Source organism: Microcaecilia unicolor, chromosome 12, assembly GCF_901765095.1.
Source record: "Microcaecilia unicolor chromosome 12, aMicUni1.1, whole genome shotgun sequence".
NCBI lineage: Eukaryota > Metazoa > Chordata > Amphibia > Gymnophiona > Siphonopidae > Microcaecilia > Microcaecilia unicolor.
The window spans coordinates 108740657-108767225 of record NC_044042.1 but is presented as its reverse complement, the minus strand read 5'-3'; the positions used below and the strand labels follow the sequence as shown (position 1 = coordinate 108767225).

At 46.0% G+C, this 26569-nt stretch overlaps 1 protein-coding gene across 4 annotated transcripts in view; it reads right to left on the bottom strand.

Moving 5' to 3' along the window:
• Window positions 1-26569, bottom strand: part of LOC115481352 (next to BRCA1 gene 1 protein-like) — a 148277-nt gene that overhangs the window by 65789 nt on the left and 55919 nt on the right. For all 4 annotated transcript variants that reach the window (XM_030220421.1, XM_030220422.1, XM_030220423.1 and 1 more), the window contains 2 exons: window positions 22200-22218; window positions 17375-17397 (listed from right to left, as the gene is read on the bottom strand). In XM_030220421.1, coding sequence (XP_030076281.1) covers window positions 17375-17397; window positions 22200-22218 — 42 coding nt within the window. The remainder of the gene's footprint in view (window positions 1-17374; window positions 17398-22199; window positions 22219-26569) is intronic.

Genomic DNA, 26569 nt, shown 5'->3' with positions numbered 1-26569 from the left:
CTCTGATCGGCCAATAACCACGCCCCAGTTCCGCCTTCACCACGCCTTCGACACGCCCCCATCAACTTTCTCCACATCCGCGACAGAGTGCAGTTGAAAACGTCCAAATTCGGCTTTCGATTATACCGCTTTATTCGTTTTTGTGAGATAAATGTCTATCTCCCGATTTGGGTCACAATATAGGCGTTTTTCTATTTCGATTATAAGCTGAAAAGTGTGCAAACAGATTACTTTGCCAAATATATTTTGAATTTATAAATTTTAATGGAGATACATTTAGACGTACAAATCCAGGCAAATGACAAACGGAACAAAAATAAAACAAAATACCCATAACCAAAATTACTTTAAATTGTATACATCAACAAAATAAAAAAAAAGTGTGGAGGGGGAGGGGGGACAAATTAAATGAATCTAAAGGAGTGGCTCATCAAATTGGTTGAGCAAAGAGAAAACAAAATATTATGATTTGATAGAAGTCTACTAGATAATGAGCGGATTAGAGCGGACAGATGTGAAGCGTTTGTTTACACTTTCAAACAACAACAAAACCAGGGGACACAAGATGAAGCTAGAATATGGTAGATTTAAAACAAACAGGAGAAAGTTTTTCTTTACTCAGCGTGTAGTTAGACTCTGGAACTCGTTGTCGGAGAATGTAGTGACAGCAGCTGGCCTTACGGAATTTAAAGGGGGTTTGGACAGATTCCTGAGGGAAATTTTTTTTTTTTAGGGGGGGGGGGGTTGCCGGGTTCTTGAAGCCTGGATTGGCCGCCGTCGGAGACAGGATGCTGGGCTTGATGGACCCTTGGTCTTTTCCCAGTATGGCAGTACTTATGTACTTATGGCCATCGTATTCATACTCCTACTCGCTACAAAAGGAGACATCAAGTAACATTTATAGAAGATTTTTTAGGAAAAAAATTCTCTAACTGAATAGGGTCCAGAAAGATATAATTTCCTTCAAATGTCACCAGATACAAGAAAACATAAGGGAAATTTTGGTCTTACCTGCTAATTTTCTTTCCTTGAATCCAGATCAAGTGGGCTATGCCTGCCAACCAGCAGATGGAGACAGAGACCAATCACTTATGAACTCTGTCCTTTAAAGAGCACCATGCAGCTCCAGCTCAACAGTATTTATTTAAGACAGCAATATGAAACAACATCTCTTTATCGCTCCCCGAAGACAGAAATCCAGTGTTCCAGGTAAAACCATCACAAACGAAGCATCAGAAGTGCCCTAAACACTTTCTCTCAACAGAAGCAGAAAAGAAATATGATATGAAGTTTAGGGAGGCAACTCTGGACTGGTCTGGTGAGACTCAAGGAAAGAAAATGAGCAGGTATGACCAAAATTTTCCTTCACTGTTATTTTCACCCAATGAGTCCAGAACCAATGTGATATAACAAAGCACCCCTCAAAGTATGTGGGATTCCAAAACTCATGCTCTAAGCACTCCAGCACCAAATGCAGATTCTTCCCTGGCAAGACAGTGGGCAGGCAGCTCTTGAACATATAGGCTGAAGAAACTGTTTCCTTAAGCTAACAAGCAACATTGGCTGTGAAAAATACTGTAACCCTTATTCTATAACTTGATGCTTACTATTAGGCACCAAGTGCGTAATTTAAAGAAAAGCAGCACTTATGCATATCAGAGGTGCCAATAATTGGCATTTACGCATGTAAGTGTTAAGCGCTATTCTATAAAGTATTCGCCAAAGTCATTTAGGGGTCCTTTTACAAAGGCACGTTACCGTTTTTTGAGTATGCACTAAACACTAGTGATACCCTCTAGCTTTTAGCGCATGTGCTAAAAATACTATCGCACCTTTGTAAAAGGACCCCTTAGTGCATAACTGTGAGGGGGCATACCTGTGGGTGGAGCATAAGCAGGCCATGGTGTATTGCCAAACGACATAAGCAACTTATAGAATAACTAGTAAAAAAGCCCCGTTTCTGATGCAAATGAAACGGGGGCTAGCAAGGTTTTCTTCTGTGTGCATGTGGGAGTGTGTGTGTCCCTGCCCTCTGCCCTCTCTCCCTTCCCCTGTGCTGTCTGTCCCTTCCCCCCTCAGAGTCGAGTCCTTCAGTGTTAAGTTTCTTGCTGTGCTGTGTTTGTGTTACAGAGAGAGTGAGGGCTTCTGCCCTCTCTCCCCTCCCCCCTCTGAGTCCTTCACTGTTACAGAGAGAGCGATTTGATTTCGTGCTTTGCTGTGTTTTCCTTCACTGTTTGTGTTACAGAGCGCGCGAGGGCGGGGCAGACACTCATGGGGAAACCGGATATCTCTCCCCCTTCACACTTCCGGCTGGAGGCTTCATTTAGAACGTTGGTGGTGCCTTTTATATATAGAGATATCAGTTGTGCACAATGCATGTGTCACATCTGTGGCTGTGACCACCCTCAGACTTACCCTGTTTCTGGGAGTCAGTGTCTGTGCTGGCTTCTGCTTGTCTATGTGTCTGTCTCTGTCTTAGTTTCTCTCTGGCTCTGGGTGCTGATTGCCCTACTGAACCTCACCTGTGTGGGCTATGCCTCTTCCAAGATGGCTGCCGCTGACTGCTCTATGCTAGTATCCAAGATGGCTCCCGCTGGGCTGACCTCTCTGTGTGCCAAGCCTCTGTTTGGATGCAAGGTGATTGCTGCAGCTGTGCCTCTGGTGTGGAAGGGCTTTATTAATCACTTAGAGACTACAGCCCTTGCCTTTGCATTTTGTCTTAGGGCCCTGGTATGTGGAGTGCTCTGTTCACTGCTACATTGTTTGCTCTGTGTGAGTTTTTATGTTTGACTAGCTAGCTTGGGCACCGCTTGGCTTGTTAGCCTGTGGATAGCTTTGCTAGTTCTCTGTGTTTGTTCTTAGTGTTTGACTAGCTAGCTTGGGCACCGCTTGGCTTGTTAGCCTGTGTATAGCTTTGCTAGTTCTCTGTGTTTCCAGTGTATGGCTTTTTAGCTTGGGCACAGCTTTGGTTGTTAGCTGGTGTATAGCTTTACTAAGTCTCCTGCGTTTGCTCTGTGTATGACTTGTTAGCTTGGGCACAGCTTTGGTTGTTAGCTGGTGTATAGCTTTACTAAGTCTCCTGCATTTGCTCTGTGTATGTTTCCAGTGTATGACTTGTTAGCTTGGGCACAGCTTTGGTTGTTAGCTGGTGTATAGCTTTACTAAGTCTCCTGCGTTTGCTCTGTGTATGTTTCCAGTGTATGACTTGTTAGCTTGGGCACAGCTTTGGTTGTTAGCTGGTGTATAGCTTTACTAAGTCTCCTGAGTTTGCTCTGTGTATGTTTCCAGTGTATGACTTGTTAGCTTGGGCACAGCTTTGTTTGTTAGCTGGTGTATAGCTTACTAAGTCTCCTGAGTTTGCTTAGTGTATGTTTCTTGTGTATGACTGGTTTGCCTGGGCATAGCTTTCCTATTAGCTTGGGTACAGTTTACTAGTCATTGTGTTTAAACCTGCCTACTGCCGGAACCCGGATATTCCCTGCCGGTCTGCCTTGCCTTCGCCTAGGTGCCAGGAGGCACTCCTGGATCCTCATTCCTGCTGTCCCTGCTTGCAAGTTCCAGTTCCGGTTTTTCCTGTAAGCCCTGCCGGCCGCCCGAACCTGAGGGCTCAACCCTCGGTGAAAGGTGGTCAAGTGTAGGTGAAGCCTAGGTCCAGTGTGTTCCAGTCCAGCGGGTTCCGGTCCCGTGGGTTCCGCTCCAGTGTGTTCCAGTCCAGCGGGTTTCACTCCTGTATGTTCCAGTCCAGTGGGGCCCCTCCAGTGTGTTCCAGTCCAGCGGGCTCCACTCCAGTGCGCACCCGTCCGGTGCGTTCCAGTTCCGTGTATTCCTGTGTGGAACTCCAGTCCGGGGTTCCGGTCCAGTTTTGTCTCATCTCTACCTTGAAGGTGATCTTGCCTGCCACTGCCGCTCCACGGTAGTGGCCCAAGGACTCACGAAACCAGTGCTCCCGGGGAAGAAGCCTGACCGTCTGCCAAGGTCCTCGAGCACGCTCCAGGATGCAAAGGCCATGAGTTCGGCGAGATCATCGTTCCAGATGGGCTGTCTGCCCATGACTTTGTTCCCTCTGGACAATCCGGGTTCCGACCCCGGTGTAACTCCTGATTCCGGTTCAGATCCCAGTTCCGACCCGATTTTTTTTTTGGATTCGTTGATGACTCTCCAGGATTACTGGGTACAACTTTTGTCTAATCCAGCCCTGAAAGATACTCCTGAGGCAGCAGCTGAGAGAGAGCGTGTTTCTGGGCGAAGGTCTGTTGAACACCCAGTTTCTGCTATGGATCCCTCTACCAAGCTTTTCCTGTACCGCGTCCAACTTTCCTCGAATCTAGCTCTGCGGAATACTCCTGAGGCTAAGGTCGAAAGATGGCGCGGTGGGATTTCTCCGCCCAGGGCTCCTCAGCAGTCTCGGAGGTCAGGCCGAGTGAGGCGTCGGACCAAGCCTCTGATTCCGGTCCCAGAAGTGCCGCCACCAAAGCGCCTGAGTGCAGTCCAGGGGATGCTTCATACTGAGCCTCCAATTCCAGTCCAAGTAACGATTCCACTTAAGTCTCCGTCCAGTCCGAGGGAGGCTTTCGATGGAGCCTCGGATTCCTGCTCGAGTGGCGCTTCGGGCCGAGCCTCCTGTCCTCGTGCAAATGGCACGCCCTTTGAAATCTCTGAGTCCAGTCCGAGGGGTGCTTCTGACGGAGTCTCCGAGGCCTGTGCAAGTGGCACTCCGGGCCGAGCCTCCTGTCCTCCTTCAAATGGCATGCCCTTTGAAATCTCTGAGTCCAGTCCGAGGGGTGCTTCTGACGGAGTCTCCGAGGCCTGTGCAAGTGGCACTCCGGGTCGAGTCTCCGGTTCTTGTCCAAGTGACCCGTCCAGTCAAGCCACTGAGTCCAGTTCGAGGGGGGCTTCTAACCAAGCCTCCAGTGCCAGTCCACAGGGTGGTTCAGGTGGCACCTCCGCTTCCAGTTTTGAGGGTACCTCCAATCAAGCTCCGAAGGCCAGTTCGAGTGGCGCTTCAGATCGAGCCTCCGATCCCTGTCCAAAGGGTGTGTTCTGCCAAGCCTCAGTTAAAGTTCCGTCCCTGCCAGGAGGCAGAGGGCGCCTCGAGTTGCAGTTCCAGTCAAGATGCTGAGTCTGGATCGAGTTGCAGTTCCAGTCAAGAGGCTGAGTCTGGATCGAGTTGCAGTTCCAGTCAAGATGCTGAGGCTGGACCGAGTTGCAGTTCCAGTCAAGAGGCTGTCTGGACCGAGTTGCAGTTCCAGTCAAGATGCTGAGTCTGGACCGAGTTGCAGTTCCAGTCAAGAGGCTGAGTCTGGACCGAGTTGCAGTTCCAGTCAAGAGGCTGAGTCTGGACCGAGTTGCAGTTCCAGTCAAGATGCTGAGTCTGGATCGAGTTGCAGTTCCAGTCAAGATGCTGAGTCTGGACCGAGTTGCAGTTCCAGTCAAGATGCTGAGTCTGGATCGAGTAGTAGTTCCAGTCAAGATGCTGAGTCTGCACCGAGTGCAGAGGCCAGCCGAGATATTGAGTCCACAATGAGTGCTGAGTCTGCGCCAAGTGCAGAGGCCAGCCGAGATATTGAGTCGACTCTTGAGGATGAGATGACGCTCCAAGAGGACTGTGATAGACCTTGCTCTGATTCAGCCTTGGAGAAGACCTACGAAGCTATAGCTGAGAGAAGGTGGGTTCAACGGCTTGGAGCCCGGAGAAACCCATTTTTTGCATTTCACCCGGCTAGCATGCTCTGGGGTTACCAGGGCCGTCTCCTCTTGAACCCTGCTCGGCGGACGCCTCCTGAAGCTAATGCTAGAGAGACATCCCAGTCCGGCCAGAGGGATGCGTCCAGCCTTGCAGCTGAATCTCTTCCTAGTTCCAGTTCCAGCCAAGATGCTGAGCCTGCTCCGAGTTCTAGTTCCAGCCAAGATGCTGAGTCCGTTCCAAGAACCAGTGTTAGCCAAGAGGCTAAATCTTTTCCGAGTTCCAGGATCAGCCGGGAGGCTGAGTCCATTTCCAGTTCCAGGTCCGAACAAGATGTTGAGGTCGTCCTAAGTTCCAGTGTCCGTCAGGAGGCTGACCTCTTGCTGAGTTCCAGTTCCAGTCAAGCTCCTGAATCCAGTTCCAGTTACAGTCAAGGGGTTGATTCCAGTCCGGGTCCCAATCCCGGCTCCGTTTTGGATGCCAACCCGGGTTCCAGTTCCAGATCTACTTCTGTTCAGACTTCTAGTTCCTGTCAAGACTGGGATGCCACTTCGGGCCCCAGCCCAGCTGATGATGTTAGCTGGGGTAGTGGCTCCAGCCTTGTTCCTGTCATTACATGGAATTGCCAAGAGGTCCAGGACATTGTGGGTTCCCTCAGGGGAGGGTTACTTTTGAATTGTGCTCCTCTTGATGCATCCATGTTCCTGAGGTTGCCCCGTGGTGACTCGAAGGAGCTTCCTGGTCACAAGTTCTACTTTTGTCTGCCAGTTTTGAACTTCTTTGTGACTTCCAGTCCCGTGATCTATGTCTGGCTTTTGAGACCCATCAGGAAGTTTCACCATAGTTACCCCTGGATACCTGAATGCCTCAGGGAGACCGAGAGGGGGGTCTTGAGGAGGGGATACTGTCACGTCTGTGGCCGTGACCACCCTCAGACTTACCCTGTTTCTGGGAGTCAGTGTCTGTGCTGGCTTCTGCTTGTCTCTGTGTCTGTCTCTCTTAGTTTCTCTCTGGCTCTGGGTGCCGATTGCCCTACTGAACCTCACCTGTGTGGGCTATGCCTCTTCCAAGATGGCTGCCGCCGACTCCTCTATGCCAGTATCCAAGATGGCTCCCGCTGGGCTGACCTCTCTGTGTGCCAAGCCTCTGTTTGGATGCAAGGTGATTGCTGCACCTGTGCCTCTGGTGTGGAAGGGCTTTATTAATCACTTAGAGACTACAGCCCTTGCCTTTGCATTTTGTCTTAGGGCCCTGGTATGTGGAGTGCTCTGTTCACTGCTACATTGTTTGCTCTGTGTGAGTTTTTATGTTTGACTAGCTAGCTTGGGCACCGCTTGGCTTGTTAGCCTGTGGATAGCTTTGCTAGTTCTCTGTGTTTCCAGTGTATGACTTGTTAGCTTGGGCACAGCTTTGGTTGTTAGCTGGTGTATAGCTTTACTAAGTCTCCTGCGTTTGCTCTGTGTATGTTTCCAGTGTATGACTTGTTAGCTTGGGCACAGCTTTGGTTGTTAGCTGGTGTATAGCTTTACTAAGTCTCCTGCGTTTGCTCTGTGTATGTTTCCAGTGTATGACTTGTTAGCTTGGGCACAGCTTTGGTTGTTAGCTGGTGTATAGCTTTACTAAGTCTCCTGCGTTTGCTCTGTGTATGTTTCCAGTGTATGACTTGTTAGCTTGGGCACAGCTTTGTTTGTTAGCTTGTGTATAGCTTACTAAGTCTCCTGAGTTTGCTTAGTGTATGTTTCTTGTGTATGACTGGTTTGCCTGGGCATAGCTTTCCTATTAGCTTGGGTACAGTTTACTAGTCATTGTGTTAAAACCTGCCTACTGCCGGAACCCGGACATTCCCTGCCGGTCTGCCTTGCCTTCGCCTAGGTGCCAGGGGGCACTCCTGGATCCTCATTCCTGCTGTTCCTGCTTGCAAGTTCCAGTTCCGGTTTTTCCTGTAAGCCCTGCCGACCGCCCGAACCTGAGGGCTCAACCCTCGGGGAAAGGTGGTCAAACGTAGGTGAAGCCCAGGTCCAGTGTGTTCCAGTCCAGCGGGTTCCGGTCCCGTGGGTTCCGCTCCAGTGTGTTCCAGTCCAGCGGGTTTCACTCCTGTATGTTCCAGTCCAGTGGGGCCCCTCCAGTGTGTTCCAGTCCAGCGGGCTCCACTCCAGTGCGCACCCGTCCGGTGCGTTCCAGTTCCGTGTATTCCTGTGTGGAACTCCAGTCTGGGGTTCCGGTCCAGTTTTGTCTCATCTCTACCTTGAAGGTGATCTTGCCTGCCACTGCCGCTCCACGGTAGTGGCCCAAGGACTCACGAAACCAGTGCTCCCGGGGAAGAAGCCTGACCGTCTGCCAAGGTCCTCGAGCACGCGACAGCATGGAACAGCAGCCTACAACAGCCATTGACCTATCGTAAGTAGACAGGCCTCAATTTTGGCCCGCCTATGTGGTTTTACTATAGTACTCTATAATGGCTTAAGTGCACATGAGGGAGTCTATAGGACACTGCCACTTCCCCTTAAGGATACTCCCTCACAGTATCAGAACCACCTAAAAGACCATAGTCTTGCCCAAGTGGGAAGTGTCACAGGAGAGATGGAGCCAGGAGGGTGTGGTCCAGGAAGCATAAAAGCCCAGGGTACAGCCGGATTAAGCAAAAGAATGCCATCGGAGTGGAAGACAGTAAGGTGTGCTGTGGTGCTGCAGGAGAAGGCCATGCAAGAACACTACTATGATTGCAGATTAGTTTTGTGTTTGACTTTTCCTCTGGTGAACGGAACCAGACCCTTACCTAATACTTATAATAAATTGTATTTTCTTTTACCTGCACCCATTGTGTGGCTCCAGTTTTTCCTGGCTCCAGGCCCACCCTCGCTCACGTTACCATACACACTTAAACTAAGCACATCCCACTGTGGCACCTATATCTCGGCACCAAATTATAGAATTGTACCCTGCATCTTTCTTAGCCCCTCCAAATAGAACAATCTATTTGTCCTCTGAAACTCATTGCTTACCTTTGAGTACACAAATAAGAACTCAGCTAATATCCAAGAGACAGAGAAGCTTAAACTCCTTCCTACAATCCTCATAAGAACATAAGTGTTGCCACACTGGAACAGACCAAAGGTCCATCAAGCCCAGTTTCCTGACAAGATCCCAGTACAGTAAAACAGATTTTATGCTGCTTATCCTAGAAATAAGTAGTAGAGTTTCTCAAATCCAACTTAATAATGGCTTCTGGACTTTTCTTTTAGGAAATTATCCAAACTTTTTAAAACCCTGCTAAGCTAACTGCTTTTACTACATTCTGGGGCAACAAATTCCAGGGGGTTTAATTACACATTGAAAGTAGAAATATTTTCTCCAGTTTGTTTTAAATTTACTACTTAGTAGCTTCATTGTAAGCTCCCTAGTCCTAGTATTTTTGGAAAGAGTAAACAAGCTATTCACATCCACCTGTTCCACTCCACTCATTATTTTATAGACCACTATCATATCTCACCTCAGCTGTCTCTTCTCCAAGCTGAAGAGCCCTAACCGCTTTAGGCTTTCCTCATAGGGAAGTCGTCTCATCTCCTTTATCATTTTCGTCACCCTTCTCTATACCTTTTCTAATTCCACTATATCTTTTTTGAGATGTGGTGACCAGAAATTGCACACAGTATTCGAGGTGCCGTCACACCTTGGAGCAATACAAAGGCATTATAACATTCTCATTTTTATTTTTCATTCCTTTACTAATAATACCTAATATTCTATATGTTTTCTTAGATGCCGTTGCTCACTGAGCAGAGGGTTTCAACATATCAAGGATGACACCTAGATCCCTTTCCTGGTCGGTGACTCCTAATGTGGAACTTTGCATCACTAACTTTCCTCTCTGAACACACTACCCGAACTCTCGTCCACGCTCTCATTACCTCTCGCCTTGACTACTGCAACTTACTCCTCACCGGCCTCCCACTTAGCCATCTATCCCCCCTTCAATCTGTTCAGAACTCTGCTGCACGTCTCATATTCCGCCAGAACCGATATACTCATATCACCCCTCTCCTCAGGTCACTTCACTGGCTTCCAATCAGATACCGCATTCAATTCAAGCTTCTCCTTCTTACCTACAAATGCACTCAGTCTGCTGCCCCTCACTATCTTTCTACCCTCATCTCCCCTTACGTTCCCGCCCGTAACCTCCGTTCACAGGATAAATCCCTCCTCTCAGTACCCTTCTCCACCACCGCCAACTCCAGGCTCCGCTCATTCTGCCTCGCCTCACCCTATGCTTGGAACAACCTTCCTGAGCCCTTACGCCAAGCCCCCTCCCTACCCATATTCAAGTCTTTGCTTAAAACCCACCTCTTCAATGCTGCATTCGGCACCTAACTCTTACCGTTCAGTAAATCCAGACTGCCCCTATTTGACCGCCCCTATCGGACTGACCGTTCACTTGTCTCTTAGATTGTAAGCTCTTTGAGCAGGGACCGTCCCTCTATGTTAAATTGTACAGCGCTGCGTAACCCTAGTAGCACTTTAGAAATGTTAAGTAGTAGTAGTTTGGGTTCCTCTTTCCCATATGCATCACTTTGCACTTGCTCACATTAACCATCATCTGCCATTTGGATGCCCAGTCTCCCAGTCTCATAAGGTCCTCTTGCAATCATTCCTAAAATATAGCAACACCAAAAGTTGATTTATGTGAAACAACAACACTATTTTTGGTAAAAAAAAGAAGGAAATGTCTGGAGGGAAACCCCAGCCTCTAGTAAACAGCAAAAAGGGATTCCAAACAAGAAAGTGTTTTCCTATATAATAATTCTCACCTCCAACAGGATGTGCTTGGGACCGTGCCTGCCGGAACTGGTCTGCTAGGCAGACAAGCACTGACCTCAGTGACCTCAGTGACAGACAATTTGGCAAAGCAAAACAATCTGAGTGCTGGCCTTTAGGACACAGGGTTGATAGGAGAGTTTTAAAAGACTGAAGGAACCGAAAGTGTTAAATGGGGGGAGGGGGGAGTTCTGAACCACTGAAAGACGAACATTTGGGAAAGGAAAACAATCTGAATGCTGGCCATTAGGACACAGGGTAGATAGGGGAGTTTTAAAAGACTGAAGGAAACGAAAGTGTTAAACTGGAGAAGGGGAGGGAAGTTGTGAATGACTGAAAGACATGCAAATTTGGGACAGGAAAACAATCTCAATGCTGGCCATTAGCACACAGGGTACATAGGACAGTTTTAAAAGACTGAAGGAACCAAAAGTGTTCAGGGGTGGGGGGGGGGGGGGGGGGGGGGCAAGTTCTGAATGAATGAAAGAAATGAAAATTTACGAGAGGAACACAATCTGAATGCCGGGCATTTGTACACAGGGTAGATAGGACACTTTTTAAAAAAAAATGAAGGACGTGAAAGTATTACATCTTGGGGGAGGGGTGAGGAGGAAAACGGTGGGGTATCCGGATACTGGGCGTTAGGGCCAGCCTTAAGGAACACAAAGTGTGGGAAGAAGGAGGAAACGGAGGGGAGGGAACGGGGTGAGGGGCATTAGGAACAGGGGAGGGGGCCCTGTCACACACTCTCATTCTCCCACACACACACTGTCACACAGACAGTCTCACTCTGTCACACACCCGCACATTCACTCTGGCTCTCTCTCTCTCTCAAACATACACACTCCCAGGAAAACCTTGCTAGCGCCCGTTTCATTCGTTCCAGAAACGGGCCTTTTTTACTAGTTAACACAGAAAAGCAGCATGCTGAGGAGATGGCAACCAAAAACATAGCCTGCAATATGAGGGTTGCCTTCTTTAATGTTTCAAAGGGCAACTGGGAACACGCACTCGCACTGGAGGCCTAAGATACATTATCCACTCAAGAAGCGAGCCACAACTGAATGGAAAGCCAAAGGAGCTCTTTCAAAATGACTTCTAATATGCCAGAGCCGCACCCTGCATTTATGCCAATTGCCAAAACCCTTATATGCACCTCGTACAAAAAGGAAAGAATCTATGTTACCAAAGCTTGAAAAGGCAACACCACCTTCTCTCAACACCAACCCTTTCAAACTGTTCAGTTTTTTGCATACGCCACAGAGGTTGATCTTTTTTGCACCTGGAGCAAGTTGTATTGGTTTGTTCTGCACAACCTCTTTGCCTGAAGCGTGACCTTTCTAGGTCCGAGCCATAAGACAAAACAAAGACAGATCTTCCATGACTAAACTGTCCTTGAACTAGAAGCCCTGTCTCTTGAAGAAGTTTAAGGCCCTGACCCACCTTGAGGCGAATCAGATCTGCATACCACAGTTTTCTGAACCAATCTCGAGACACCAGGATGACAAGATCAAGATGCAATGTAATCTACTACAACACCCGACCAAAGAGGGAAAGTAGAGCATTCCTACCGTGTTTCCCCGAAAATAAGACACCGTCTTATATTACTTTTTGCCCCCAAAAATGCGCTAGGTCTTATTTTCAGGGGCTGTCTTATTTTTCAGGGAAACATCAGGGTTGGATCGGGGTTGGCCCGCCCACCCTCCGTCGCTCCCGGAACTAACCTTAAATGCCTCCTTTCACCTTCGCAGCAAGCAGCAGCAGGGCAGGCCACTCCTTCCTTCCATGTCCCGCCCTCCCTGACGTAACGTCCGCGAGGGCGGGGCATGGAAGGAAGGAGAGATCTGCACTGCTGCTGCTTGCTGCGAAGGTGAAAGGAGACGTTTAAGGTTAGTTCCGGGAGCGACGGAGGGTGGGTGGAGGGGGGGCCCGGCGACCTCGGGTGGGGGGGCGGCCCGGGGGCGACCTTGTCCGGCTCTCAGCGGCCCTGCTTTCAAACAAAAATTTGCTAGGTCTTACTTTCGAGGGAGGCCTTATATCTACCAATTCAGGAAAACCTCTACTAGGTCTTATTTTCGGAGGATGTCTTACTTTCGGGGAAACAGGGTATCTGCAGCTAAGGCTGAACCAGTGCATCTAGGCCTGCTGATTCTCACTCCTTCTGTTGACTAAAGAACTGAGGTACTTTGGCGTTCTACCTCGTCACCCACTAGTCCATGAGTGGTAACCCCCAGCAATACTTTACGAAACCAAATGTCATCTCTGACAATTCCCATTCCCCCAATTTCATGGGATGCCTGCTGAGAAAATCTGTCTGGATGTTTTGAATGCTTCGTAGGCCACCGGCAGTGCAACCAAATGAGATTCCGCCCAGCACAGCAGACACATTGCTGGTTGTACCATTGCTACCTTCTTCATTCCTATCTATGTTGGTATATGTCACTGCTCTAGCATTGTCATCAAAGAATATCCCACATACAGATATTAATGCAATCAAATATAATATGAAAAAATGGCTTTAAGTGTTCATAATTAGTGAGTGGAAAAACAGCGCCAACAGCATCAGAAAAAACTCTCATAGGTTTTAACCACTGCACTAGACCATTACAAAATCATTTTAAACAGTTTTTAAATGTCAAAACTTCAAAGAAGAAAACAGAAAAAAAACACAGAGTTATGATGAAGGCATCCAAAGTGAACTAAATTTTCAATGAAACCATTAAAATAGAGAAGATTTTTAACAAAGAATCAGTTATCTGGACTGATGGTCTGAATGCAAAATCTTAAATATTCAAAACAAGAAGTATCAGGTCTAGCATTGTCACATCTTAAGTGCTGTGCCTGACAGAAGGGCTCAGAAAGCCTTCGGTTTCCTCTAGATGACCCTTGTCTTCAAGCGGTTTATCAACTGATGCCCTGTTTCTTAACCATTTCCCTTGAGCCAACTGCCTCTGGCAAAGCGTGTCCTTCCTAGGGCAGAGTCACTGGTGACTGGTCTCTGTCTCCACCTGCTGGTTGATGGGCATAAGACATTAGTCTGGTGAGGATGATAAGGAAGGAAAAATGAGGCACACAAGGCTAAAACTGTAGGTTTCAGATCAAGTCTGGCCACACTTATCCACTGAAGCAATATAATCAGGATCACCACTTTGCCAGTTTTGTATTAATTCAAATTTTCAACATAAACACATTCCAAAGATCGCATGCTGCTGTTTTAAACAGATTTGAAATAGCAGGTGTTTCATTTTAAAAACTGCAGAGCCTCGTGTTTTATCATTGTAAGGTAGGCATTTTCAACCCTCTTCTCCAGTACCCTTGGGTTTTCAGAATATCCATAGCATGAGACAGCTTGCTTACAATAGAGGCAGTGCATGTAGATCTTCTGGGGGGGGGGGGGGGGGGGGGGCAATGTCTCCAAATGGGTTAGCATCGTACATACCATGACAGTAATGAACCTTACTCCTAAGCCAGGGTATGTGCAGCATGATCTCTGTCTCTCAAATTTTCTGCTAACGCTCGTTGTAGTACTTGTACCAGGCCAAAAAAAGCTTCTTCCTGGAGTTCATAAGGCATAACGTGTAGAGCCAACCTATCCAGGTGTGCTTGGAAATTCTTTTTAATCAAGCCTGTGGCATCCAAAATGATGGGAAACATTTCTATGTCTCTGTGTTGCATTTTCTTAGTTCCGGACTGCATTTCTTGGTTCTTGAGGATATTTTCTCTGTCTACACTATTCACAGGGTAATCACGTACTACTACTACTACTACTACTATTAATCATTTCTATAGGGCCACTAGATGTACGCAGCGCTGTACACATTATAAGTAGGTTTTTTCTCTGTCCCTAAAGGGCTCACAATCTCAGGGGTCCTTTTACTAACCTGCGGTAAAAAGCGGCCTGCGGCAGTGTGGGCGCATGATTTTGGTGCGTGCTGGGCCATTTTTTTACTACGTCTAGGAAAAAGGCCATTTTTTTAATGGGCCGGGAAATGGGTGTGCGCTAAAATTAAAACTAGCTTGCACCCATTTACGGCCTGAGCCCCTTACCGCCACCCATTGATCGAGCAGTAAGGGCTCACGTGCTACATGCACGGTAACCGTTCAGTGTACGTCAACTGCTGATTACCACCGGAAACACTGTACGTGGTAGAAAATAAAAAATTAATTTCTACTGCTGGAATGAAGGCACACCAAATCTGAAATTACCACCAGGGGGGCATGCTAGCCTGGCAGTAGTCTCATTTTGGAGCACGCTCCATGCAAGTAGGCCCTACCGCAGCTTAGTAAAAAGGCCCCTAGGTTTTTGTACCAGGGGCAATGGAGGGTTAAGTGACTTGCCCAGAGTCACAAGGAGCTGCAGTGGGAATTGAACTCAGTTCCCCAGGATCAAAGTCCACTGCACTAACCACTAGGCTACTCCTCCACTCATTCCACCAATAAGAGCCAACCTCATCAGTGATGTCACAATGGCTTAAAGTCCATTGCACTAACCATTAGGCTACTCCTCCACTCATTCTACCAATAAGAGCCAACCTCATCAGTGATGTCACAATGGCTTGATTGCCCGATACTTGGCTCACTTCTGATATTGTGATGTCATAAGGGAAAGGGGGAAAGGGAAATGGGACTTGATATACCGCCTTTCTGAGGTTTTTCCAACTACATTCAAAGCGGTTTACGTATATTCAGGTATTTATTTTGTACCAGGGGCAATGGAGGGTTAAGTGACTTGCCCAGAGTCACAAGGAGCTGCAGTGGGAATTGAACTCAGTTCCCCAGGATCAAAGTCCGCTGCACTAACCACTAGGCTACTCCTCCACTCATTCCACCAATAAGAGCCAACCTCATCAGTGATGTCACAATGGCTTGATTGCCCGATACTTGGCTCACTTCTGATATTGTGATGTCATAAGGGAAAGGGGGAAAGGGAAATGGGACTTGATATACTGCCTTTCTGAGGTTTTTGCAACTACATTCAAAGCGGTTTACATATATTCAGGTACTTATTTTGTACCAGGGGCAATGGAGGGTTAAGTGACTTGCCCAGAGTCACAAGGAGCTGCAGTGGGAATTGAACTCAGTTCCCCAGGATCAAAGTCCGCTGCACTAACCACTAGGCTACTCCTCCACTCATTCCACCAATAAGAGCCAACCTCATCAGTGATGTCACAATGGCTTGATTGCCCGATACTTGGCTCACTTCTGATATTGTGATGTCATAAGGGAAAGGGGGAAAGGGAAATGGGACTTGATATACCGCCTTTCTGAGGTTTTTGCAACTACATTCAAAGTGGTTTACATATATTCAGGTACTTATTTTGTACCTGGGGCAATGGAGGGTTAAGTGACTTGCCCAGAGTCACAAGGAGCTACATTGGGAATCGAACCCAGTTTGCCAGGATCAAAGTCCACTGCACTAACCATTAGGCCCTCACTCCTCCTCTTGAGACTGATCAATGCTGTTCTGTTGGTTTTCTCTTTTACCAGTATGTACAGCTTCCTTTCATGTAGCTTTTTATCAGTTGGGATGGAGATGTTCCAGGCGATCATAATCTCAGCATTCTTCATAATCCTTCTTAGAGTCATGATCCCAATGCTTTTCTGGTACAGAGATGTTGTAACGTTTACAAAATTCCCAATGAATGAGACGTGCCACCTTGCTGAGCCTTTCTGTATAGAAATTTTCTGCCAACAGAATTTTACAGCCAGCTTTGAGACCAGTAATTGTTTCCAGCTATTTCTTACAGAACCTACAGATATCTGTTGTTCCTGTTTTTTCTATGGTTGCTGTAAACCATCTCATCCATAATATGCTGTCCTGGGCTGCAACTATCAGCTGCTCATCCTTAGGTTTCAATTCACTTCTCCTTAACCAATCATGTGTCCGGTTTTAATCCTCCTGGAGCAATCCTTTGTATTTCCCGCTGTACTTATGAGGTTGCCATTTGTTTTTCCTCATTTGTTGATCTAATTCCATGAAGAGTTTTTTTCTCTTCCTTCGGAAATTCTGTTGCTTCCTTCCCTATTGGTACTGGTAGATTCTCATTCATTCTTTCTACTCGGAATGCTTGTCCAAGTTTAATGATGGACATGGATTCTGGACATTTACTTTCATATTTCAATACCTTTTGTGCATTTAGATCTGGTGATACCGTTAAGTAAGCCTGGAGACCTATAATAGCAGCTCAATAGACATTGTTGTATTTTTTATGAAGCCCAGTCCTCTTTTGGCTCAGGGAATGCACAGTCTTGGCATATATTGATTTTTATAAATGACCTTGTGGGCACTGAGGAGTTTTCATGTTCGTATATTCATTTTTCAAGACCATTAAGAGGCCAGTCTATAATTCCAAACTGTATGAGAGTGCAGGAATTGCCAGTTCATCATTGGTTTGTATCTTATTCCTTGATGTTAATGTACTCTTCAGTATCAATTTTAGTCTCCCAAAATATTCTTTATGGATTAATTCTCTCAGTGATTTAGGCTTGACTGCTGTTCCTTCCTCCACTCCTAAATATTTATTTACACCTTCCTGTTCAAGTTCTTTTATCCCACAGTCATCAGATCCTGAAAATAGAGTTGGGTGGGAGCGGTGGGGGGCACTACAAGAAATGGGTGAAACCCATCCTTAAAAAGGGATTAGGTTAGTGGCAGAGAAAACTGTTCCTATTATCAGGAAGAGGACAAATATCTACGGAACATGCAGACAACACAGGGCAAAGCAAGGAAAGATGCTGGACAGCTCAAGAGGAAAAGAGAAGAATGAAAACAGATGATCAAGGGCATTTTAATATATCTCTCTTTTAGAGGCTCACTTTGCAGGAGGTACAGCTTCTTTCACTATAATAATAATGTTCAGACAGAGAAAAAAACAATACCTTAAGAGCTTCTTCATATTCCTCTGAAACGAAAAAGGAATGGGTCAGTACTTTCATCAAGCACAAAATAAGAATTAAGAGATAAACACATTTAATCAAGTACTGTAGCACAATTCTTTCATGATAGGACTGTAAGAACTTCACATATGGTGCAGCGATTTAGCAAACACTGAGAAAAGGCACAATATCAGGACAGGGGATACAATAACAAAGGAAAGCTAGAAGTTTCCAGAAGACAGCACTCTTAAAGGTCGTCCAAATTTGCGTGCCATAATTTGGGCGCAATCCTGAGATTTGTGCGCAACTTAATCGGTTAACGAGCCGATTAATGGCACGGATTGTGCGCTATCAATTATTGTCAGTAATCGGCACCAATTAGAATTTGGCATTTGCATCTGGCTGTGCGCTATTCTAAAAGGCATGGCACCTAATTCTTATAGTGCGTAACTGAAAAGGAGGTGTGGCCATGGGAAAGGCATAGGCGTGTCAGAGGTATTCTGAAAAGTTACACGCATTGTTAGCACTGATGCTTTACCTCACTCTTTCAGAGCATCTGATTTTGGTTTTTGATACCATTGTCTTTACGTGGTACATCGGTCCACGCACGCACGGTCTTTTTAAAGACATCTTCGCTATTCTCACCTAGCAGTACAGTCCTATTCTTATCTTTCTATGGTTAGATTCCTGAGGGAGGCACGTTTTATGCCAAAACACAGTGTCATCTGAAGTCTTGAGTACTGATATTATATTATTTTATAGTGTTTTATACATATCATAGCAATAAACTTTTAACCTTATCGATCCTGAGGGTTGTCTAGCATTCTTCCATCCCCACTCATTTGTGCACTGTTATCCACCTGGAAACAAATGATCTAGCTAATAATATCCCACTTGTAGTGCAGAGAACTTTCCAGGAGTTGGGGGAGGGGTTAAAACCTCTGGTACAGACTAGTTTTTTCTGAAGTTCTACCTACTTATGAAAAAGGAGAGGAAAGACTACAAAATACTGAGAACTTCAATTGGTACATAGAAGGAAGAGGCAATACATAGAAAAAACAAATGACTATATTGTAATGATGGGCTGCATCTTGGTGAGAACTTCAGACAATATGTGTCTAGGCATTTAAACTAGAAGGTGAAGGTGGCATATGAATACATGTCAATTCAGGTAGTCACCTCCAGCAAAAGACACGCTGTGACAGTAGTAAAGAAAGCAATGAAAATAACAACCTTAGCAACTCACTTCTTAGCAATACTGTAGGAGATGAGACTAAGCATAAAACTATGTAGAACATGAGACTGTCACTAAAATATAGCTGGAAAGCAAGGACCACAAACGCTTGCAGACTAAACAACAAAGTTCATGATCTGCAAATCCTGGTAGAGGCAGACTTAGATACTGTTGCTATCATAGAGACATGGGTCAATGACTCCTATGAATGGGATGCAAATATACTGGGCTATAATCAATTTAGGAAGAATAGAGATGGTCGAAAAGGTAGATGTGGGAAATAATATCAAAGCGACTGAAATGCGGGGGACCTAGGGAAAGGAAGAAGCGATATGGATCGCCTTGAAATGAGAAGACGGAACCTCAATCCACACGGGTGTTGTCTACAGACCTCAGTGACAATCACAGCTTGCTAAAGATTTGACTGTAGATGTCCAAAAGTTGGGAAAGAAAGGGGAAGTGTTGTTACTGGGCGATTTCAACCTGCTGTATCTGGACTGGAAAGTTCCATTTGCAGAATCGAAGAATTAGATTGCGGATGAACCCAAGAGGGAAGGAGCGATGCTGGATCTGATGCTCACAAATGGGGAAAGTGTATCTAATGTCCAAGTGAGTGCCCACCCGGGCAGTAGTGATCATCAAATGGTTTGGTTTGATATAACAGTTAAAGCAGAGGGCAGCCACTGAAAACTCAAAGTCCTGGATTTCAAACATGCTGACTTTAGTAAAATGGGGGCATATCTGAAAAAAGAGCTGATGGACTGGGAGGACATACGAGAAGTGGAAAGACAGTGATTCAGGCTGCAAAGAACTATAAAAATGGCTACAGACCTTTACGTGAGGTGAGTAAATAAAAGCACAAAACAAAAAAACCCCAATATGGTTCTCCAAACAAGTGGTTGAGAAAATAAAGGCAAAAGAGTTGGAATTCATGAAATACACAAAAACGCAAGAAGAGGAACATAGAAAAGCACACCGGCTGAAACTGATAGAAGCCATGAGAGATATACGTCTGGTGAAAGCACAGGCGGAAGAACAAATGTCTAGAAATATAAGGAAGGGAGACAAGAATTTTTTCAGGTACATTAGTGAAAGGAGGAAGGCTAAAAATGGAATTGTGAGACTGAAAGATGCTGTGGACCGCTATGTGGAGAGCAATGAGGAAAAATCACGGAAGAAAATCCTGGAGAAGGACCACAATTGGCTGGCAAAGGTACTTATGAGAATGAAGTGGATATCATGCCATTTATGGAAGAAAATGTTTATCAGCAACTTGAAAAATTGAAGGTGGCTAAAGCCATGGGCTCCATCCAGGATATTGAGGGAGCTTAGAGAGGTTCTGGCGAGTCCTCTTAAAGATTTGTTTAATAAATCCTTGGAGATGGGAAAGGTTCCATGGGATTGGAGAACAGCAGATGTCGTCCCTCATCAAAAGTGGCGACAGAGAAGAAGTGAGAAACTACAGGCCAGTAAGTCTCACTTCGGTTACTGGAAAAGTAATGGAAGCAATGCTGAGGGAAAGGATAGTGAATTTCCTGGAATCCAATAGGATACAAGATCTGAGGCAACATGGTTATACCAAAGGTAAATCATGCCAAACGAATTTGATTGAATTCTTTGACTGGGCGACCAGATAACTGGATTGAGGATGTGCACTAGGTCTAATCTACTTGGATTTCAGCAAAGCCTTTGACACAGTTCCTCATAGAAGGCTATTAAATAAACTTGACAGCCTTGTTAGGACTCAAAGTGGTCAGCTGGATTAGAAACTGGTTGACAGATGCCAGAGGGTGGTGGTCAATGGAATTCACTGAGAGGAAGGAAAGGTGAGTAGTGGAGTGCCTTGAAGATCGGTGCTGGGGCTGATTCTGTTCAATATATATGTGAGCAACATCGCCGAAGGGTTAAAAAATAAAGTTTGCCTTTTTGCGGAAGACACCAAGACCTGTAATAAAGTGGACACCCCGGATGGAGTGGAAAACATGAAAAAGGATCTACAAAAGTTAAAGAAATGATCTCATGTTTGGCAGTTAAAATTTAATGCAAAGTGATACATTTGGGAAGTAGAAATCCAAGGTACCGTAGGTCCTAGGAGGTGAGAGGCTGATATGCACAGACAGGGAGAGGAACCTTGGGATGATGGTGTCCAAAGATCTTAAAGCAAAAAAACAGTGTGACAAGGCACTGTAATTGAAATGTAAGGACAGGGCTGGGTGGACTTCTACAGTCCATGTCCCAGAAACACCAAAGAAAGACCATGATCAAGTATCTTATATCACATTCATTGTTGATTTAATCATGAATTGATAATGAGTGTGACTGTTCGACCATTCAGGTCTTTACCTGTTGTCATTTACTATGTTACTATGTTAAATAACAAGAAATTAACTCTCCCCACTACAACTCAATTTATTGAACTGAGTTTGGTACCAATATTGAGGTGAGAGATAACAGAAACAGTCTTAAAGACTGGGTGCCAGAAATATGTTGCCCAGCAAGAGATGGCTGTACGCATGCTTATCAAGAATGAGCTTATGGAGGTAGGAACAGTGTCTCACTGACAGTGCTGTACACCGATGATGCAGAGGAGCTCAATGGGCCAATGATGCTGAGAAGTCAGTTCACGGCCTTGGTAGAAGGGGAAGAGAGCCTATGTCATTGTATTATGGTGACCCCTGGTATTCAGATTTTGGGCTCAGAAACACCACCCACTCCGCACCTTATGCAATCCCTCTCTCTCAACTCCTAACCCTGTTCCATCATTCCTCCTCTTCAAATCATCTTGTCTCATCTCTTGCCATCTCTCCATATCTTTACTAATTTTAATTTTAATCTGCTGTTTCTTAAGTCCCGCCCTTCCAGTAGAACCCCACCAGCCTCAAATATTTTTTTAAATGATGAAAGCAGTCAGAATGGTGGATGTAGTCTGTGGAAGCACAAGTCTAACAGCTTATCTGCAAGCACATGGTGATACTGCCTCTCTCACTGCGACTCAGCCTCGGCTAACAAATCATGCGCTCTGCTACAGGTCCTAGCGGCAAGGCTGCAGACCACAAATCTCTGCACTTGATCTTGCCACTAGAAAACATGGCAACAGCGCCACCATAGGGACGTAGCCTCCAACCACAACCTGTCTGCCTGCTGCAATGCTCTGTCCCCAGATACAGTGGCACCTTGAGTGATCCTGAAAGCAATGGGGTAGGACTTGGAGCTCTCAGCTCTACTGCTATGAGCCCACTGGCAAAAACAAGAACACAAAAAAAAAGATACCCCCAAGAAAGGGGGACAGTGGAAGCTGCACTAATGGTCTGAGGGGGGAGTCACTGGCACACAGGCCTTGCACTGACGATCACTGGCCCAGATAGATAGTTATGAAGGAAAGTTCCTGGTGCTGGATCCCAGCCATGGTTAAGATTCAGCAGGAAACACAGAGGGGTGAGCAGAAATTGCTGACTGAAAAAGGAGTCAATAAGCCTATGAAAGAGCACAGAAATCCTCTTCTGCTAAAAAAAAAAAAGAGACAGAGGCAAATGCAAATAACCGTGTTAATGTTTATCATCACTTCCTCAAAGCTCTGGCTCAGTATGACCTTACCTTGGCTATTCACAGACACCTGTAATAAAAAGTGAAACAATAGTAAATTTCATGCTCTTGATTTCCCAATGCCATTTTTATCTTTTCATAAAAGGCTATTACAAAATATTTAGGGACCAATATTCAGACCACAGGAGATAGATGGGTTGCCTCCCACGGTCAGCACTGAGCTTGGATATTCAATGCCGGGCCATTTCCGATGACCGGCATCAAATATCTGATTTAAATTTGGCCAGTTTCAACTTAACCGGCCAAGCTGATATTCAGCATTGGCTGGTTAAGTTGGAACCAGCCAAAGTTGAAGCAACCAAAGATGGCCGTCAAACTTAGCCAGCTTCGCACTTAAAATCGGCAGATAGCTGGCTAAATTCCATTTAGGCGGCTAATCTGTTCTAAATATTGGGGCGTTATTCTTTTTATTTATTGTATTTGTATCCCACATTTTCCCACCTATTTGCAGGCTCAATGTGGCTTACAGAGTCCTGTTATGACATTGTCATTCCAGGATAGTAGATATAATTAGTGAAGTACAGAGATTAAGTCAGAGTAAAAAGGAAGGAGTTAGGTGGGTAAGTATAGAGGTAGACTTTCTTAACTGGTTGGGTTGGCGAGGTAATTTAATGAGGCTATGGGTTTTCTTTGTAGGCCTTGTTGAATGTCTTTTTCGGTGAACGGATTGGAAGAGCAGTCTAGAGGTTACAGCAGTAGAGTGGAAACCATGGAATCAAGGTTCAAATCCTGCTTCTCGCATTGATGTTTTTGTTTATCTCGGGAAAGACACTTCACCCTCCTCTGCCTCAGGTACGAGTAACTATACATCCAAATGAGCATGAAAATTATTTAAAATAAATAAACCTGTAATGATCTGGGGTTCTCTTTGGAAACATGGAGTATTCGAGGAATCCCTACTTTAGCCTCTGAGGCAGATTATAGAGAATGTCAATATAGACAGATACACAGAGCAGATTTCACAAAGTCACAAATGCATAAAGCGGGGTCATAATAACCGTCTTTATTCTCTTTGGGAGTCTCCTTGCATCCAGACCTTATATCCAGCTGCACTACACTCAAAGACCAATTTACTAGACATACTGCTAGATGCTTATGACATTTAAGGCATAGGGGAAAACCCTTTGTTTGTAAAGCATGTCTTGTTGTGAGGATGTGTATCTTACAACATTGGATATCAATGGATCCTCCAATACTGGCAATTCAGAAACAAATGGCCCATCGCATGCCTAGATGGTGGAAACATTTCTTGGCAAGTCTGGGGTCCCTATATCGATTCTCTCTCTCTCTCTCTCTCTCTCTCTCCTAGGGCAAGACATCCAGTGCTAAATCAGCACTGATCTGCTCTGGCTGTTTTACTTTGTCCCTTGTTGAGAAGTAAGGGGGGGGGGGGGGGAGAGGGATTAGGATGTAGGCCATGTGAGTGGAGAATTCTTAGGATTTTAGTTCTGTCCAGTGGTTTATTTTTGGACACAAGGGGTTGTCAGAGTCCAGACCCCTTGTTGACTATATTGTTGAACTTTGTAAAGAAGGTATAGTATGGCAGCAGGCGGGGGCAGGGGGGATTGGACCTTGGTAGGTGGTTGGGAGAGAAGAGTTCTTAGGCTGTTATTATGCTATATAAAGTTATATTGAAAACTGAATTGTAATATAACAGTAATGGTTATGCTTGGTCGTCTTCTTGCAATAATAAAAAAGATTATAACTAAAATAAATAAATGTAAGAACATAAGGATAGCCATTCTGTGTCAGACCAATGGTCCATCTAGCCCAGTATCCTGTTTTCCAAACAGTGAACAAGCCAGGTCACAAGTACCTGGCAGAAACCCAAATAGTAGCAACATTCCATGCTACCAATCTCAGGGCAAGCAGTGGCTTCCCCCTATGTCCATCTAAATAACAGACTATGGACTTTTCCTCCAGGAACCTTTTTTAAAGCCAGATATGCTAACCACTGTTACCACATCCTCCATCAACGAGCTCCAGAGCTTAACTATTCTACCCTATTCTTTGAGTGAAAAAATATTTCCTCCTATTTGTTTTTAATAGTATTTCCATGTAATTTCTTTGAGTGTCACCATAGTAACGTAGAGGGGCATAATCGAACGGGGACGACCATCTCTAAGGGCGCCCATCTCTAAGGACGTCCCGGCGAAGGGGCGGGGAAACCGCTATTATTGAAACAAGATGGGTGTCCATCTTTCATTTCGATAATACCGTCAGGGAAGCCCAAATCTCAACATTTAGGTCGACCTTAGAGATGGTCGTCCCCGGTTTTCGGCCATAATGGAAGCCGAGGATGCACATCTCAAAAACGACCAAATCCAAGCCATTTGGTCGTGGGAGGAGCCAGCATTCGTAGTGCACTGGTCCCCTTCACATGCCAGGACACCAACCGGGCACCCTAGGGGGCACTGCAGTGGACTTCACAAATTGCTCCCAGGTGCATAGCTCCCTTACCTTCAGTGCTGAGCTCCCCAAACCCCCCCCCAAAAAAACACTCCCCACAACTGTACACCACTACCATAGCCCTAAGGGGTGAAGGGGGGCACCTACATAGGGGTACAGTGGGTTTCAGGTGGGTTTTGAAGGGCTCATATTTACCAGCACAAGTGTAACAGGAAGGGGTGGGGATTGGCCTGGGTCCACCTGCCTGAAGTGCACTGCACCCACTAAAACTGCTCCAGGGACCTGCATACTGCTGTGATGGAGATGGGTATGACATTTGAGGCTGGCATAGAGGATGGCAAAAAATTAAAAAAAAAATTTAAGGGTGGGAGGGGGTTGGTGACCACTGGGGGAGTAAGGGGAGGTCACCCCGATTCCCTCCGGTGGTCATCTGGTCAGTTTGGGCACCTTTTTGAGGCTTGGTCATGAAAACAATTGGACCCAGTAAAGTAGACCAAATGCTCGTCAGGGACACCCTTCTTTTTTCCATTATCAGCCGAGGATGCCCATTCTCTGAAGCACGCCCCAGTCTCTTAAGCACGCCCCAGTCCTGCCTTCGCTATGATGCTGACACACCCCCGTGAATTTTGGTCGTCCCCGCAATGGACTGCAGTTGAGGACGCCCAAAATCGGCTTTCGATTATGCCGATTTGGGCGATCCTGAGAGAAAGACGCCCATCTCCCGAATTGTGTTGGAAGATGGGTGCCCTTCTCTTTCGAAAATTCCCCTGACAGTAACACAGTAAATAAAGACCTGTACGGTCCATCCAGTCTGCCCAACAAGATAAACTCATTTTACATGGGATGTGATACTTTATATTATACCCGAGTTTGATTTGTCCTTGCCTTTCTCAGGGCATAGACCGTAGAAGTCTGCCTGGTACTGTTCTTGTACTAAGTTCTGAAGCTAACATCGAAGCCCCTTAAAATTTACACTCCAGCCCATCCCTATCTACTCAGTTACGATCAGGGCGTAGACCGTAGAAGTCTGCCCAGCTCCCGCTTTGTTTCCAATTACCTGCGTCACCACCCAATCTCCACTAAGATTCCACGGAAACATTCCTTCTAAACAGGATTCGTTTGTGTTTATTCCACGCATGTTTGAATTCTATTACCGTTTTCATCTCCACCACCTCTCTCGCGGGACGGTATTCCACATATCCACCACGTCCTGAGTCTGCCCCCCTTCAACTTCAATTCATGTCCTCTAGTTCTACTGCCTTCCCGTCTCGGGAAAAGGTTCATTTGCGGATTAATACCTTTCAAATATTTGAATGTCTGTATCATATATTTGAAAGGTATTCATCTGCAAACGAACCTTTTCCGGAAACGGGAAGGCGGCAGAACTAGAGGACATGAATTGAGGTCACCAGTTTGTCCCGTCCTGAGTCCATTTCACACTTTCCCAATTTTGCCACCTCCACCCTCCCCCAAGTCCATTTCTCCCTATCCCCATTTTTCCCCCTCCACCCTCCCCGTCCATTCCCCTTCTCCCGCTTCAGCCCCCTCTACCTTCTCCCGAGTCCATCTCTTTTTCTCTCCCTCTTCCTCCATCCTTCCCATCTCTCCCTGGACCCCTCCAATCCCCTCTGCCCTCCTCCAAGTCCATCCCTCCCACTTCTGATCCACCCTCTCCATCCACCTGTCCTCCTACTCCCTCCCACAAATCTGACACCTCTATCTCTCGCCCTTACATTACCCCATCCCTGACCTTTTCATCTCTCTCTCCCTCCCTCCCTCCCTCCCTCCCTCCCTCCGAGTCCATCTTTCTCTCCTTCCCTCCCTGAATCCAACATCTCTCCCTTCCCCCACTCTCTCCCCTGAATCCAACTACTTTCCCTTTCACTCCTTCCCTGAGTCCAACCTCTCACCTCCCACCACCCGAGTCCAACCTCTCCCACTTCCACCCCAGC